This window comes from Ascidiella aspersa, chromosome 6, assembly GCF_963924565.1.
Source record: "Ascidiella aspersa chromosome 6, kaAscAspe10.2, whole genome shotgun sequence".
Taxonomy (NCBI): domain Eukaryota; kingdom Metazoa; phylum Chordata; class Ascidiacea; order Phlebobranchia; family Ascidiidae; genus Ascidiella; species Ascidiella aspersa.
In genome coordinates this window covers 1,800,762-1,817,239 of record NC_139452.1, presented here as the reverse complement: position 1 = coordinate 1,817,239, position 16,478 = coordinate 1,800,762, and the positions used below count along the sequence as shown (strand labels likewise).

The window sequence follows — 16,478 nt, the reverse complement described above, 5'->3', positions numbered from 1 at the left end:
ACTGTGTGCATATATATCTATATATCAAACAAATGACCATAAAGCTGGTTTAGTTCGAGCTAAAAATGTATTACCAATACAAAATATCCACATTTGCACATGTGAATTAATTCAGGTGTTTCAACTAAAAAGGTGACAATTACAAAATCAAATTACCCAAAATCGGTTAAGTTAGGTCATGTTTATTTTAACTAAGTAACCACTGGGTCACAATTTACTTTCAAATATAACAAGCAGTCTGATAATCTTTGACATTGACATTTAGCTTTATTTCTTAAAGTTTTATCAAACAAGATTTACATTTAACGTATTTAAACACATTTATTTATTAAACCAATAAATAGTTGTGTATTTTACCTTTGCTTGTTGCTCGCTTCGACAAACAATGGCTAGGCTCATATTTATTCACTGCGTCACGGCCGGTGATTGTCGCGTCACATCCGGTAATAGTCGCGTCACAGCCAGCCCACCTGAATTGGTTAAGCATAATATTGAGTTGCTTCAATGTAGACTGAATTATAGTTAATAGTTCTTCGTTGCTTGTAATTTAGAAGTCGTACTTTTTAGATCAGAAGTGCATTTAATCGGTAAATAACAAGATTAACCTGCATTTTACAACTTTACTTGCTTTTTTAGAAATTTACAATCAGTTGTAATATGCAAGGGTGCTCAGATAATAAAGCTAGTATTTACAAAGTTAAAACTTATGAACTTGCAAAGGAATTAAAGTCACTATGTTACGCAAACGGAAAGGAACGTGATGTAGAACAATCCGCCAAAGTTATCCACCAATTAGGCCGGGCATATCACGAAATAGCTGATGAATTACCCGAGGGTAGAGACAAGAAAATATCTCTCATTCGCAGCGCCGTGTTGTTAAATGCAGCTGTTGTGAGGAAACCTGACAACGTTGCTGAGGTTGAGAAAGATCTCGATGAGCTTTGTTCGCATGTTCTTCGACTTGCTGGCAGCCATGACACCAGTGTGGACAGTTTGAAGCAACTGGTTGAAGCATCTGTCACTAAAGTGAAAGACTTTCGGTGTTGGATAAAGGATATTGCGTTAAAAGCAATTTCACTTGCAGAAACCGATCAACGTAGAGCTAGTCTGATTGAGAGTTTACAAAAAATCATCACAGAAAAATACAAGTGGCTTATGGCAGATATAATGGAGTTTTGTGTGGAAGCTACAGGTCCAGCTCCTTGTAAATATACTTTGGTTGGTATGGGATCACTTGCTAGAAATGAAATCACTCCTTATTCAGATTTCGAGCACATCTATCTGTTGGAAGAAGGTGTTCAAAATCGTTCAGATTATGGCGATATACTGGAATATTTCCGTTGGGTGTCTGTGATTTTTCAAGTTGTGGTTGTAAACTTTGGTGAAACCATAATACCAAGCTTAGCTTTGCCTTACATTAATGATCAGGAAAACGACCAAGATTGGTTCTTTGATGCGCATACACCTCGTGGCATTTCGTTTGATGGAATGATGCCACATGCTTGCAAGTTCCCACTTGGTAGGTCAGCTACACCGAACAAACCCTGGGATACCGAGCTGATCAAACCTGTCTCTGAAATGCTTGAATATCTTGGACGGGATATTGACCTTAAAAACGGTTACCACTTGGGTGATATTTTAACTAAAATATGCTTTGTTTGTGGCGATGATGCAATCTACGATCAAATGAAGATGAAAACAATTGACATCTTACAACAACCTCGTTTCGATGAGAATCTAGAAAACCAACTTAAAGAAGATTCTGACAAATTCAACATCGATAAATGCTTGGCTTTGATGGATATTGAAAACTCAGTAAACATAAAAAACGTCGTATTTCGAAGCGTCACTTTGTTTATAGCAGCACTTGGTAGACGATATAATTGCAAATCGTCGTCTTCTTTTGATATTCTGCGAGAATTGACTTCAGGCCAAATATCACAGCAACAATCGGATGATTTTATGTTCACACTTGCTTTCGCCTGTGAAGTTAGGTTGCGGGTTTACTTCAAATACTCCCGCCAGTGCGATTATCTTGACGCAAGATTCGAACCTTTTCATGATTTGTTGCTTGAAATATATGGAAAATCAAGAATTGTTGATTTTTTCTCTTTAGCTTCCACTTTGCAAATGTTCACCACCAAGAAATCTGAATTGAAAGAATTAACTTGGCGTCGTGTTATACTTTCGATTATGTTTTTACGTTTGTATAACGAGGCAATTAAGGTCATAAAAAAAACAAGAAGCAAAAATATGTTTGAATCAAAAGAAGCAAACTCACTGAGTTGCTTTTGGGAAAGTGTTTGTTACCATAGAGTTAATCAGCGTAAAACTGCGTTAATGGTTTTTCGATGTGCGTACGATTTCGTGGAAGATCACGATCCAATGCGGGCTGTAATCTTGTATTCGATGGGAATTTGTTACAAAGGACTTGAAATGAACTTGGATGCGATTGAATGTTTCGAAAAAGCTTTGCATTTACGCAGCGTAGATATGGTTGCACGAACAGTCCAATGCGAGTTGTTTGCGTTGTATCTTACAGAGCATATGTTTGAGCAGGCTGGTGACATGATTAATCTTGTTTTAAACGACAGTGTTTCGAAAAACGCACAACGATATATTGCTCGATATTACCGTGGAATTGGTAAATACAAAAAAAGCATTAAATACGGCGAGAAATATTTACTTGAATGTCGTGAAAATGCCTTCGATGAAACTTCAGATCACGACACAGCAGTTGCGTTGCTAGAACTTGGTCAAACTTACGTCGCAATGGAAAACTACACAGAAGCTGAAAAAGTCATTAAAAAAGCGGAAAATATTTCTAAGAGTAAGCATTATATTCAAGGCAACACATTTCAACTCCCTGCTGAATGCATGGTGTTGCGGGCTAAAATTCAAGTCAAAAAGAAAAAATTTCTTCGAGCAAGTGATTTGTTTAAACAAGCTTATAAGCTCTACCCCTCAAGTAAACAATTTAAGCAAAGTAAAGTACGTGTCAGAGCTGGAATGTATAGGTGTATTGGAACACATTTATTTGACAGCATTAATTACAAATTAGCGTTAGATCGGTTTAACGAAGTAATCTCCACATGTGATGGACATCAGGGATATGACTTTATGCTGTTAGTTGCAAACGCACGAGTGAACGCTGGAATTTGTCTCAACGAACTTAATCGATACGAGGAAGCTTATAACCCACTAGAAACCTCTCTGGGAATGTTTTTACGTTTTTACAAAACTGTAGAGATAGGTTTGATGGTTGGAAAATGTTATAGCGAACTTATTAGATGTTGCTTTGAACTAAACAAACATGAGCAGGTTCTTGTTTACTTCGAAAAAGGGGAAGAATATATAAAACAACTTCCATTAAAAGAACGTAAATATTCATTTTATGGTGTCGGTCATTCGTATCAACAACTTGACAAGTTTGAAAATGCGGTGAAATGCTTTGAACAAGAAATCGAACTTCATTCGACGTCGGATCCCGATAAAAATGTAGCGAGGTGTATTGCAGATTGTCACTTGCGAATCAGTGAATGTTATTTGCAGATGAAGCTATATGACAAAGCAATGCAGAGTTCGAAAACAGCAATCAAGTTGTGCAGAAAAATCGACCATCCTTTGGCGAATGAAAAAATTAACGAGTGCTACGGCATTATAAAACTTGCCGAGATTTTTTCATGAAAAAAAATAAAAAAGCTACATGAAAAGGCAATTAAGAGTTCGAAAACAGCAATCAAGTTGTGGAGAAAAATCGACGATCCTTTGGCGAGTGAGAAAATTAAAGAATGCGACAAAATATTAAAACTTGCAAGACGTGGTTTGAAAGTGAAAAATTAAACTTCCTAATAATTATTGTTGGTGATCCTTTTGAATAAATAGGCCAAATTTATTTGAAGTGGTCTATAAATGCATTTATTTACAGTTTATTTACACTTTTAACTCTCGCTTATGAGACAAAATATCAAATTTTATGTGGAAAATTTTTATCCTGTTGGTAAATCATTATTATAAGACGCCAAATATTTGATTTAAAAGGTTTAATATGAAGTAAAGAAAATGTACATATAAGTGTTGTTTATAAATTGTTATTTCATTAAAACCAAACTTAAAACTTTTTTGTTTTATTACACTAACTTGATTGTGCTAACTCTGCAGAATTCAAATAAAGTTTATTGTTCAGTTGGTAGAGCAGTGGTCGCCTATTCCCGCATACAAGATATCAAGCGATTTTGAGCCAAACTGAGTATTATCGGGTATATTGATGACGTCACATTCTATAAGTCATTGTTTGGCAACACGCGTCACAATACAGCGCAGCGCTCGGCATTGTTACGTAACACCTTTCCTTTGTTTACGTTTTACAAGTGTCGAAATTAACTTTAACAGAATGGACGAAAATGAATCAGGGAAAATAATCGATTATTTCAATTTGTAAAGTTGTAACTCGCTGCAAAAATATTTGAAAAAACTTGCGAAACGATTTTAAGCAGTTTTGGAAGTACTTAGATAACATACCTATTTAAAACAACAACAAGGATTGCAAAAATTAACAAAATCTGTGAAAACTTTATTGTGAGTCAGCATATTTGACAAATAAATCGGTGACTAGTTTAAGGTTTAGACGAGATGGTCGTGCGTCTCTAAAACAACGTTTTGGCATCTAAAGCAACTAAAGGCGTTTGATCGTTTTGCGCGAATCGATAACATCATTGTAGCTTTTGTATTGTAAGTAGCAGCAGCTCTCCAACCGAAGAGTTTAACAAATAAACGAAATGTGTGTTTTCTTAAGCTTACTTGCATTTGACGTCACGTTTTGGCGTTTCGTTTTTTAACGCGGCTATTTGTTAAGTTTACTTAAAAGGAAAAACACAAAATTGCACCTTAAAAACCAAGGTACATTCTTCCATCACGTGACTACTATTGGCCAATCACCAAACGGGATGTCCAAGATGATTGATGCTTAAAAGTAATTGGCTAGTTAGTTATTTACTGACAGTGGTTCTATGGGAGTGGCTTAAGAGAATTAAAGCTTGCTGAGTTGAGATTTATTTGCGGTTAAATAATGGAGCTCAAGGGCGACATCGAGCGGTGGAAGTGGCACCTTTGATTTTAGACAAAAACCTGCAAGATTAATTCTCGCACGTATTTTAAAAGTTGAACTTAGTTTATTTAAAAGATTGCTAAAATTTCTGCATTTTGTACGTTTAATTTAAACTTTAATTTATTTTTATCTACTTTTGTTTGTAACTGTTTCGATCAATTGCGAATTTGTATGCATTTTGTTGACATAAACAAGATTGTTTAAATACTTGGATACACCATGGTGTTTTACTCAAACAATGTAAGTTATAATGTTGATTTATTATTGTATAGACCACTACTTTATTTCAACCACTTGTTAATGTGTAGTTCACCATTTAAACTTCCACTCGTTAGCATTGCATGCATTTTACCATGTTTTGTTAATGCACTTGAATATACTTTGATGCTGTTGTATTTCTTCTTCGCATCTGTTTTTTGCATATTTAAATAAATGTGTTGCTAATACTTGTTTTTTATAATGTCTAAGTTTCACTGTGAATTTGTTGGTGGAAATACCTATGTCCGATAATATCGGATGGAGCCGATACCCGATACCAGTTTGTATATAAACTATACCGTCAGATAGTAGGTCGAAATAATTATTGTTGTTGTATCTAAGGTTTGCTTTTAAAGCAGCGTTTTTTGACGAAAGGGTTTTATATTCTTTACTGAGTCAAGAAATATCTCTAAATAACAAAAAATGTGAACAAAGATTAATTATGCTAATCCCGTAATACTAAAATAGTAAACGATGAATTTTTTGAATGCCTGGACAAGGTTTATATTTGAGTCTAATCAAAACATCTGTGGTGAGTGATGGCTGAAAGTCTGTTATCTAAACGCAACGTGTACACAACAAAAAACTCGAAATTGCAAAGAGATCAAGGTTCGTCTGATTTGTCGATAAATATAAAAAGTCAATGTTAAGAAACCGCAATTGTTATCCACAAACTAAGGTTACAGATATCGACACATAAACGATAAACCAACTGATACATGCGAACATGAAAGGTCTCTCATTGGCAGCGCCGTGTTGTTCTGACAGCCTTGCTCAGATTAAGCTTCAGCCAATTGATCGCGGTTAATTAATCGAGCTCAAGGGCGACATCGGGCGGTAGAAGTGTCACTAGTACGAAGCTGTTGATTTTTAAGAAGCTTAAAAGATTTGTTTTCCAATATTCCTTTCAAAATATTTGTTGAGTACTTACCAGTTTATTTCTAAATATTTACAACGATATGATTTTATTTTCCGTGGAAAAATAACAAATATATTTACAATAATATTTCATGGGTTTTGAAAGTATGGTTAATCTCCCTTTCCACTTTGGTGTAAAGTTTCAAGTGTCAATTAAAAAAACATTTTGATAAGCGATTTTCGGCGATAGAAGGTAACATAGGCTTTAAAAAAAAGTTTCAAAAGTTTAAAAACTTTATGAAAAGTTCATAAAATACACCTGGAATATGGCATAAGGTCAAAATACCTGCCTTGATGAAAGAATATGTTGCACTGAATATGTGAATAATAGAAATCACCTTGACCCTTGCAAGATAAATGTCGACCTTAATTCCTGATCAGTAACAGCAAAATAATCTTGGTTTGCTAGATTATTTTGCTGTTGCTTGATGAAAGAAGATACATTTTCGCGTTAACTTCGCGTTTGACTGATTATTAAAAAGTACCCTTAAAACAGCAAATAGCACACCCCCGGGAACGTCGCGTCACACAGGTTGCCAAGCACTGCTCTAGAGGGCGATAGAGATCCACAAGACAAGGTTTAACAATTTGGTTTAAAAAAAGTATGGCCAAATGAAATTTAATTAGTTATGCAAAGTTATTTTAACCAAGTTACCAATGAGTCACAATTCACTTTCAAATACAACAAGCAATGTGATAATCTTGGACATTGACATTTAGCTTTCTACAAATTTTTGTTTGGATTTTGGGGAAATTCAATTCAATCAAAAAACAGTAATTTCTGAAAGTTTTGTTAAACAAGAATATACCGAGGAAAACGGGAAAATAGTCATTTCAAATATAGACCAAAATAATCGATTATTTAATTTGTAAAGTTGTAACTCGGTGCAAAAATAAAAAAAAATTGCGAAACGATTTTAAACAGTGGTAAAAGTAATTAGTTAAATCACTAATTAAAACAACAACAAGCTTTCTGATTTGCAAAGAAATTAACAAAATTTTAAGAACTTTATTGGGTGGGAGTCAGCATATTTGACAAAAAAAGCGGTGACCTTTAAAATTATAAATTAACAGGGTTTTTAATTTGCAAACTAGTTTGTCATATAGCAAAATAATCAGTTGCTAAAAAGTTTGGTTCAAATTCATGAGGGAATAAACTTTTTGCTTTAGCAGCAATGAAATTAAGTAAGTTATTTCTGAACCATTGGTTCTAACACTGTTGAATGCAGCATAAAGTAGGTACAGAGGTATTCAGTTAAAATAAGGGTGTACAGCTGTTTGTGCCTGGATTTTATTTTCCTTTTTACTTAGTAAGCCGCAGATTTCTTACCTCAGTGGAATCACCATTAAATGATTTGCAATCACTACTGCTAAAAAGCATTTACAGATATTCAAGCGAAATTTTACTCCTAAACTATTTAGCACCGGGGGGCGGCTCCAGGGGGCACGTGACAATGGCCTGAAATAACCACAGCATTTGCCGACAATTACTGTGTAAATGGCAAATGTTTCGCGCTCGGCACGAATCTTAATTATGTTTTTAGTATGTCTTGACTTACTTTGATTGAATGGTTTTCGCCAAAAAGCGCATTGACGTCACGTTTTCGCGTTTCTTTGATCTTAACAGCCAATGTGAACAATATCAAAATGCGATTTAATGGGCTTTCCAATACCTTTGTTTTTTTATATATAGCTTTCTTATGTTTGAACTAAAATCATAAAAATTCAAGTTGATTCCCATACGATTTTACGTCGTGTCTAAGCAATAAGCTTGTCTTATATTTTTTCATAAATTTCCGTGGAAATCATTTAAAAGGACAAACACAAAATTGATCTCTGAAAAGCACGGTAGATTGCCACCACGTGACTTATATTGACCAATCAGCAAACAGGATGTCCAAGCTGATTGATGCTTTATAAGTAATTGGCTAATTAGTTGTTTACTCACAGAAGTTGAGCGTTAAAGCTTGCCCAGTTTGAGATTTATTTGCGGGAAACTAATGGAGCTTAAGGGCGACATCGAGCGGTGAAAGTGGCACCTGTATGAAGCCGTCGATTTTACACAAAAACCTGGAAAATCTCGCACGTATTAAGGTCAGTTACATTAAAACTATTTAAACAAAAGTTTTGTCGAGTTTTATTCAATAATTTATTTATTTTGTCTATACTGTTTCGGTAAACTGCAAATTTGTATGTATTTCTTATTGCCACAAACTTTTGTTAGGCGACAACAGTTACGGGGGGCGGTGGGATACATATGTCCCGGGCGTCAAAATGAGATTGCCTATATTAAAATTTAAATTGTTTTTCCTATAAACTAAGGTATATTATGTTAATGCAATAGAAAATATGATTAAACATGGAGGAGGGTGCGCCTATTTCGTAGTTTGCCCCCGGGTGCTTAATATCCTGGCTACGTCTTTGATGGGCGACATGACTTAAATTTGTGCGTAGCTCAGTCGGTAGAGCGATGCCAAGTTCGTCACATTACTTCAGGCTAATAGATATTTCTCTAATTAATTGCCTTGCATGAATTCTGACAAACTGAATTTGGTAATTTCTGAAGGCATCCGGTATAGAATGTTTTCTTTTACGTCTGAATACATTTACAAGTTATTGACTTTTGAGCTTCACTTACAATACTTCTTAATTAACAAAATATTAGAGATTTAGCCACTTCGTATGGCTATATATTTACTTGATGTGAAATAATTTTACAACAAATTTATCTGTGGAACATTTTTTACTAAGTTTCAAGTTTCAACTGTATTTTTTTAGGGGGGAACGAAAGGAAATGAAAGGAAGGGATTTAAGGAAGAAAAAGCATCTCCACATGACGACTAATCGTAAGGTTAACACAATTTGTTGATAATTAAGATATTTTGTCTGTTCCCTTCACAAGTGTTTAGTTTTTGTCGATTGATTTTGAGCGCACAGTCACTATAGATATGCGTTGTCGTTGGTTAGTATGAACTTAGGAGGAAGAAATATGTACTTATGTAGACTGGCAATGTGTTTAGTATATAACGTGTAATTAAAACATAAAATTTATTTATATTTTACAGATTCACCATCCAACAAAGAAGACAAAAGTCATATTGTTCAAATAATATTTAATCCCTAGACAAATTAATTTCCTATTATCTTATCATTAGACTTCAAAGATGACAAACCAATGTTGCATGACACCGTTCAATTTTGCATAATAATGATTGCAAGTAATAAAATCAAACTGCCAAATTTAAATGCTTAAGAATGTTTTTAAGCTCATATTGAATATGTAAAAACATTTATAACAACAACAACATTTTAACGCGAATTTTCGTTTCTTTTTGTTAATAAACCCAAATTCTTGTGATCAATTATACAGTGAGACTCGACAATTTAAAGAAACGCAGATGGTGGTTTTAAACACAATTATCCAAATTGGTATTAATGTTAGTTTCCCTTTAACACCAGTAAGTTAACAACTCGACATAATGGTAATGTTTTTCCTAACTTGTGAGGTATTCCCTCACAAACTTGTGAGTAATTACCCTAGAAGGATATTTTGGCAAATTACAGGGGTCTCAATAATTCTACGTCACCGGATAGGCTAACTAGCAAATTGTTAACAGCCTTTGAATTGTTTTTCAAAGCACATTATGTAGTAAACAGTTGTAAAAAGCAATTATGTAACAAACTGGTATGTAGTACAGAGTTATAAAACACAGTTATGTAACACAATGTTATGTAGTACACATAGTTATGTAACAAATGTTATGTAATATAAAATGCACTTAGTTGACTGTAAACCTATTACATCGGGAAAATATAACTATTTCCTATAGTCACGTACGCTGCTCGAAAAAACATACAACACAAAATGCCATGCAAAGTAATTTTATTCTATAATTTCAAAACAAAAACCGTTTTACTTTGGTGTTTTATTTAAACAGTAATTTAAGTTGGACATAAAAAAATTTAAAGAATATTTGAAAATAGGTTTTACAAGGACTTTTCAATATGCAAATCAATTTAAAGAGTATTTTTGTTTTTTTACAATACTTCCCATCAGGGTTGCTGTGTTTTGGAGCAGAGTTGTCCTTCCCAGCTGCTTTCTGCTTGTTGGGAGCCGATGCATAGTTTAAACAATCTAACGAATATTCGAAACGCCAATGAGAGTAACCCTGGAAATTATTTTTATGTTATTTGCTTTTTGTTAACGAGACTAATTTTATCATTAGTAAAGTTACATGCGCCAATGCATCCATTTAGGGTCAGACGTTTTACTCGTTAATAAGGTTAACTGCGTGTGTTTATTGGCGTTTAGTTTTTTAACACATTACAAATACAGTATGAACTAACTCGCCCTAATACGCCAACAGTTAACTAGGTACAACTGTTAATTCGGTGCTCATGTAACTAAACTCGTCATGTCGGCACAACTGTCATTGTTTTTCGAATTTACGTAATCTAAACTTTTAATGATGTCATTGTTACTAAATTTTGTTTCCCACATTATATAAATCTCATTTTTGAATATTAAACACAATAGATTTTTGAAAATCGTCGATGTATATTTTGACAGGCAACTGGGTTTTTCGTTTTTTGGAAATCCTAAGTTTAAATGCGTATTACCCTGAATTTAGAAAATTGTGCAAAGCCTTCCCGAGGTGTTATTCACCGGGGTTGGTCCCGGTGTCATTTATACGGGCGGCTGTAGGTTGCTCGTTATATGTGTTAGGAAGAATTATTACTAGAATTAATCATTTTAGATCAGTGGTTCTTAGCCTTTTTGTACCTGTATCCCCTTTTTGATGCTTTCAAATAGTCGCGGACCCCTTAGATTTTTCTGGTGTAATAACTGGGTTTAGTTCGTTTTAACAATTCATAATTCAGTATATTTTAATAATTTCATAAATTCAGTATAAGTAACAGAAAACACCAAATTCCTTTATTATGACTCGTTTGTTATAATGCGATTTTTGCTGCTGCATCTCACGAAGCAAGTTTTTAAATGCGTGGTTGTGTTTTAACAGTGATAGACGGATGTCATCTTTACGAACGATAGGCTAACTAAGCTAAAAATCCAGTAGGCTACATGTGAACTGTAGTAATGCCGACTTCCATTTTACAATATATGTGTGTTACATCATAATGAAAGTGTTACGTCACACTCAATGCGATTTTCAAAATGTTACAATGTGATTTGTCACTTACCAAAGTTGTGATTAAGCGTGTTTATAACTTCCAAGCGTTAATTTATTTAATGAAGGTATATTTAGGAGTTTTTGCAGACTCACTGAAAACGTTTTGCGGACCCCGGTTGAGAACCACAGTTTTAGATGATTGCATAATTAAATTATTACCTAATGTTTGTTCAGTATACAAAGTATTTTGTTGTAATAATGCAGCTTTTACCAATAGCTTTGCTTGCTTGTGCATACATTAGTGGAGTACAACCCTAGTGAAAATAATGACTTGGACTGGAGCTTGAATTGTTATTTTTTGCAAAATACTTCACTTAGACTTAAATAGTTTCAAACTGGCTTGTTTAAAAATTGTGAAAAGCTTTATTAATGGAAGGTGATAAAAATCAATGAACGTTAACCTGTAAAAATACTTTTCTAAAATAAATAAATCTTATCACAAATATAAAAATGGATAACTTTTTTCTGCTGAAATTGCTTTTTGCTAACGTACCAATAATATTTTAACAAGGCTATGGTTTTGAAGCTTTACGTTTCAATAAGCTCGCATTCTCGCTAAAGGTTAAAGTACTACTCGTTTAACCTTTTGCACAAAGAAACACGCAAAACTGTATTTCTGTTATATATATTTGATTATAATTCATTAACACAATTAAAAACAAGAATTTGTGAAAACGCTATAAAAATAGGTTTAGCATAAGCAATAATAGAAAATATAGTCATACTTATTTACTAAGGTTATGGTTAATTACTGGTACATTGTTTAATAACAATAAAAAATATCAACACTGAAAAAAATGTAAGCAATAAATACAGCTCAAATATAGCAGTGAAACAAAATTACTGATTAACTATGCGGCCTATTATGGTTCAGTTTCACTTTTAAGTTTCAGAAAAGCAGCATGGGTATAGAAATAGCAATTGCAAAAAACAAACTTAAAGTTTTACTATTTTAAAACAAAACTTTTAGATGAGCTGAGATTAGCCAGGCACATTCTCGCTCGGTTCAGTTTCGCTGCCAAGGTTTTGAATCCTGGTCATAATAAGACTTTTGCAGCGAATATAAAAAGCATCAAGCCAGTTTGAGTAAAGTAATGGGTTCACTGCACTATTAATGGGGAGCAAAATGCCAGCACTAATAATGTAAACATCTTTGGAAAGTGGAAAACCAGATACAGCCAAGAAGCCACAAATGCATAAAGGAATCCAGCAACAAAAGTCAGTAAAAAGCAAGCGAGAAATACGCCTTTGCAATTTAGTGTTGGCTTGTTTCTTTTTAGCATCGACATGTTGTTACTTTTAATGTAAATGACAATATAAGACACAAACATGAAAATAAACAATGTACAGTTAAGGGTTATCAGAAAGGTTGAATATTGCCAAGAAGACTCATTTACTGAAGCAAACAACCTAGGCATGCAAACGCTAGTTTCACCATAGTAACCAAATTCACCTTTAATAGGAAATCGTGGAAATGTTGAGCTTATTAGTTGTTTTATGTCATACCAAGGTTGATCAGTAAAATTATCCTTTAAAATTCGTTTTGCAAGAAGCAGTGTTTCGTTTCGGGGAACTCTGGACGTTTTATAAAACAGATTTGGAAACCAAACATGAGAAATAAAGTAACCAGATGGGTAAGGAATTAAGGGTGCGGCTGCAAGCAAGATACTTACAAGCCATGCAGAAATACAAGACAAATAAACCTTATAGAGTTTTATATCCCTAGTTTCAAATGGATTACACACAGTATAAAGTCGATAAGCTGTCATTGTTGCCATAATTAAAGCACTTGCATCAGAAGCTAGGATTACCAGAAAACCGAACAAACTGCAAGGAATCCTTGTTCGCCATGCGGCATCATTCAAACAATAATCACCTGAAAGTTGGGCGCCTTTAGCAGCTATACCAAGCAAATAAACACCCATCAAAAAATCGGCAAAAGACAAATTTAAAATAAAAAAATGATTCATTTTTTTTACTTCACTTGATTTTTTATAAGTAGCCATTTCCTTAAAGGTGGTAACAAAAACAGTAAAATTTCCACCCACAGCTAGAAATCCCATGACCCAGAACATTACTCTAAAAAAAAGGTTTGCAATCATTTCTTTCACATTTGAAAACACGGTGTCATACTTGCTAACATCCGGGCATTCGTCACTTCCGTCCGAACACTGTTGTAGTCCATCTTCAACCAAGTCGATGTCGACCGACAATGGTTCTTTGTTGACGCAATAAAACCTTGTGTCCTTGCACCGAGACTCCATTTCATCTGATTCGTCATTACACTGGATTATTCCGTCACAAAGCAAAGTGACGTCAATGCTGGCAAACCTTGAGCCGTGCCGACAATTGTAGCGTTTCGGGCAAAGGTTTTTTTCGATTTCGTTGCAAACTGATTCGTTTTGCTCTACCATCAATAAACCCCGGCAGACAAATATCTCAAATATACTACTTGATGCACACAAGTCATCACAGAAGGGGGGTCGGGTTGCACAATCATCACATTCATCAGACAAATATTGACACTCGGGTCTTCCGTCGCATTTCGTCGCTTTGGCCAACTTATAAGTGTAATAACTTATGTCAAAAACATTGCATGTAACTGTTTCTAAGCTTTGATTCCGTGAACTGCTGCACCTAATGTTGGACTGTTTCGCGCAACTGACTTCTTCATTGCATAAAGCATCTTCAATATTCAAGCAGTCAGTTTCATTGTGGCAATGTATTTGATTGGGAGGGCAAGTGTCTCTAGCGTCGCCCAATATTGCATCACAAACAGTCTGGTTTCCACATAAACATTCATCGGAAAGATCGTAGCAGTCCACAATTCCGTCGCAGACTTGTTGTTGAGATATCACCAGTCTTTCATCCAAGCACAAAAAGCACTTAAATTCACCTTCAACGAAGCACAAATCCGACTCGTCTCCACATTGAGCAGCATCGTCGTAAATATTCGATTGTGGTAAGCGACATGTATTTGGCTTGTGCGATGCAAGCGTTAATTCTAAACATTTGAATCCAAAGCCAAGTTTAGGATTGACGCAGCGGTCGTGTTTATTGCCAAACAATCCGTCAATTCGCTCGTACAAATTTGAAATAGCCCAGTTCGAGCAAAGCCACTCTCCAGTGTAGCAACGTTTGTCTTTTCCATCTTCACAAGGACCAAGTATTTTGCTGCAGTTGAATTGTTCATTGTAAGACCGAAACGAAAGCAGAATGTCCATGTTGAACTCATCCGAACAGCGCCAAGAATTCTGAAAGTAACTTGCTTCAGACCAAATACAAGGTTCGTCGTCTCCATTTTCACAATCCTTAACTCCATCTGCAAGTTGATGTTCCTTTATGCACTTCCCGTTTGGTTTGCATGGACTTAGGTGGGACAAACAACCGCACATTAGATGTCTACCAACCTGGCAAGCTCCGCAGTTTGACTCGTCGCTATTATCTCTACAATACTTCACTCCATTACAAACATAGCATTGATCAACACAAACGCTTCCATTTCCGCATTTCCATCGATCGTCGGGGCACGTTGTGCAGTTCGACTCGTCACTGTTGTCTTCACAATTCTTCAACCCATCACAAACAAAACTTTGCTCGATACACTTGCTTTTATCTTCACACAGCCAAGCGTTGTTTTTGCAAGTTGTACAGTTCATCTCGTCGGTGTTGTCGTCACAATTTGCAATTCCGTCGCAAATCCAACCCTGAGAAATACATCTGCTCTTATCTTGGCAAAACCAGTCTTCGTTGAAGCAATTTCCATAACAGTTCAACTCGTCGCTCCCATCTTTACAGTCTTTTATTGCGTTACAAATCGACTGGGAATCGATACATTCGCTCCCGTCTTTGCATCTCCACTGAAAGTCATTGCACGATATCGCGCAGTTCAGTTCGTCACTATTGTCGTCGCAGTCCTTCAGCCCATCACACACCGACCTTTTAGTAATGCATTTGGTGCCTGTTTTACATTTCCAAGGCCGATCTTTGGGGCAAGTTGTACAGTACAACTCATCATCGCCTGTAACACAAAGCATTGAACCATCGCAAACCCGACTTGGCAGAATACAACGTTCTTCCAATTCGCACCTGAACGCGCCTTGCTTGCAAGTTTTGCATTCCAATTCGTCGGTAAAGTCGTCACAGTTTGCAAACCCATTGCAAACATCGCATTGGTCGATGCAGGCTTCTCCATTTTTACATTGCCACTGATAATCTTGGCACCCTAAAGAACTGATTGACAGTTTCACAAAGGTGAGTAAAACAAAAAATGCTAACCTCATTTCTGAAAATTTTCACTAATTTCCTATGGGTTTTTAAAGCTGTAGGAAAAAAACGGACAATTCGTCAGCTTTGTCAGATAAACCACTTGTTCAGGTTAAATAGTTTGTTTACTTGTAACAATACTCTGAGTAATATACTACATAAATATGCTTTCTTCTTAAAAATGCAGTCAATGACTTGATTTAACAAGACTCAAGTCACTGTTTTTAAATGACTTGACTTGATTCAAGTCATTCTGACAAAAGACTTGGTTAAAATGTTGTTTAATAAAAATGCCTTTAATAAAAATGCCCCAAGTAGTTTACAAATTACTTGATTTGGACTTGAGATATTTCAAAATTACTTCTTTGCAACAATGATGGGATCCATTGTCTTGGTCGACTTTCATGTTCCGCAAAAGTTTCAAGCAATTTTACTCTTTATTTTATTGTTTTTTGATATTTAATATAATATTGAAATTTAAATAAAATTAAGAATATTTATTGATTTGAATTTGAATTTAACTGTATTTGACAAAAACTCTTAACAAACTTACTCACTTAAAACTTTTCTAACGGCTAACTAAAAATTATATTTATTTTTTTCTAACTCTGTTTTTAGAATGGAACCCCCTAAGCTCCAGTTTGTCATAAATAAAACTTTTTTTATATTTCAAAATTAAGCTTCGTTGATTAGTATTTACATAGATATAAATTAAATCTTCATATGATCTTGATGAA

The 16,478-nt window shown here is 34.9% G+C and overlaps 1 protein-coding gene and 1 pseudogene across 1 annotated transcript; one reads left to right on the top strand and one right to left on the bottom strand.

Moving 5' to 3' along the window:
* The first annotated feature begins 657 nt into the window (after positions 1-657).
* On the top strand, positions 658-9,127 carry LOC146139108 (uncharacterized). The gene is made up of 2 exons (XM_083391654.1): positions 658-1,989; positions 9,062-9,127. Exons 1-2 carry the CDS (start codon positions 658-660, stop codon positions 9,125-9,127), a joined length of 1,398 nt encoding a protein of 465 aa, XP_083247780.1.
* Positions 9,128-12,456: 3,329 nt separating this feature from the next.
* LOC146139107 (uncharacterized) lies at positions 12,457-15,670 on the bottom strand (annotated as a pseudogene).
* Between the last annotated feature and the right edge of the window lie 808 nt (positions 15,671-16,478).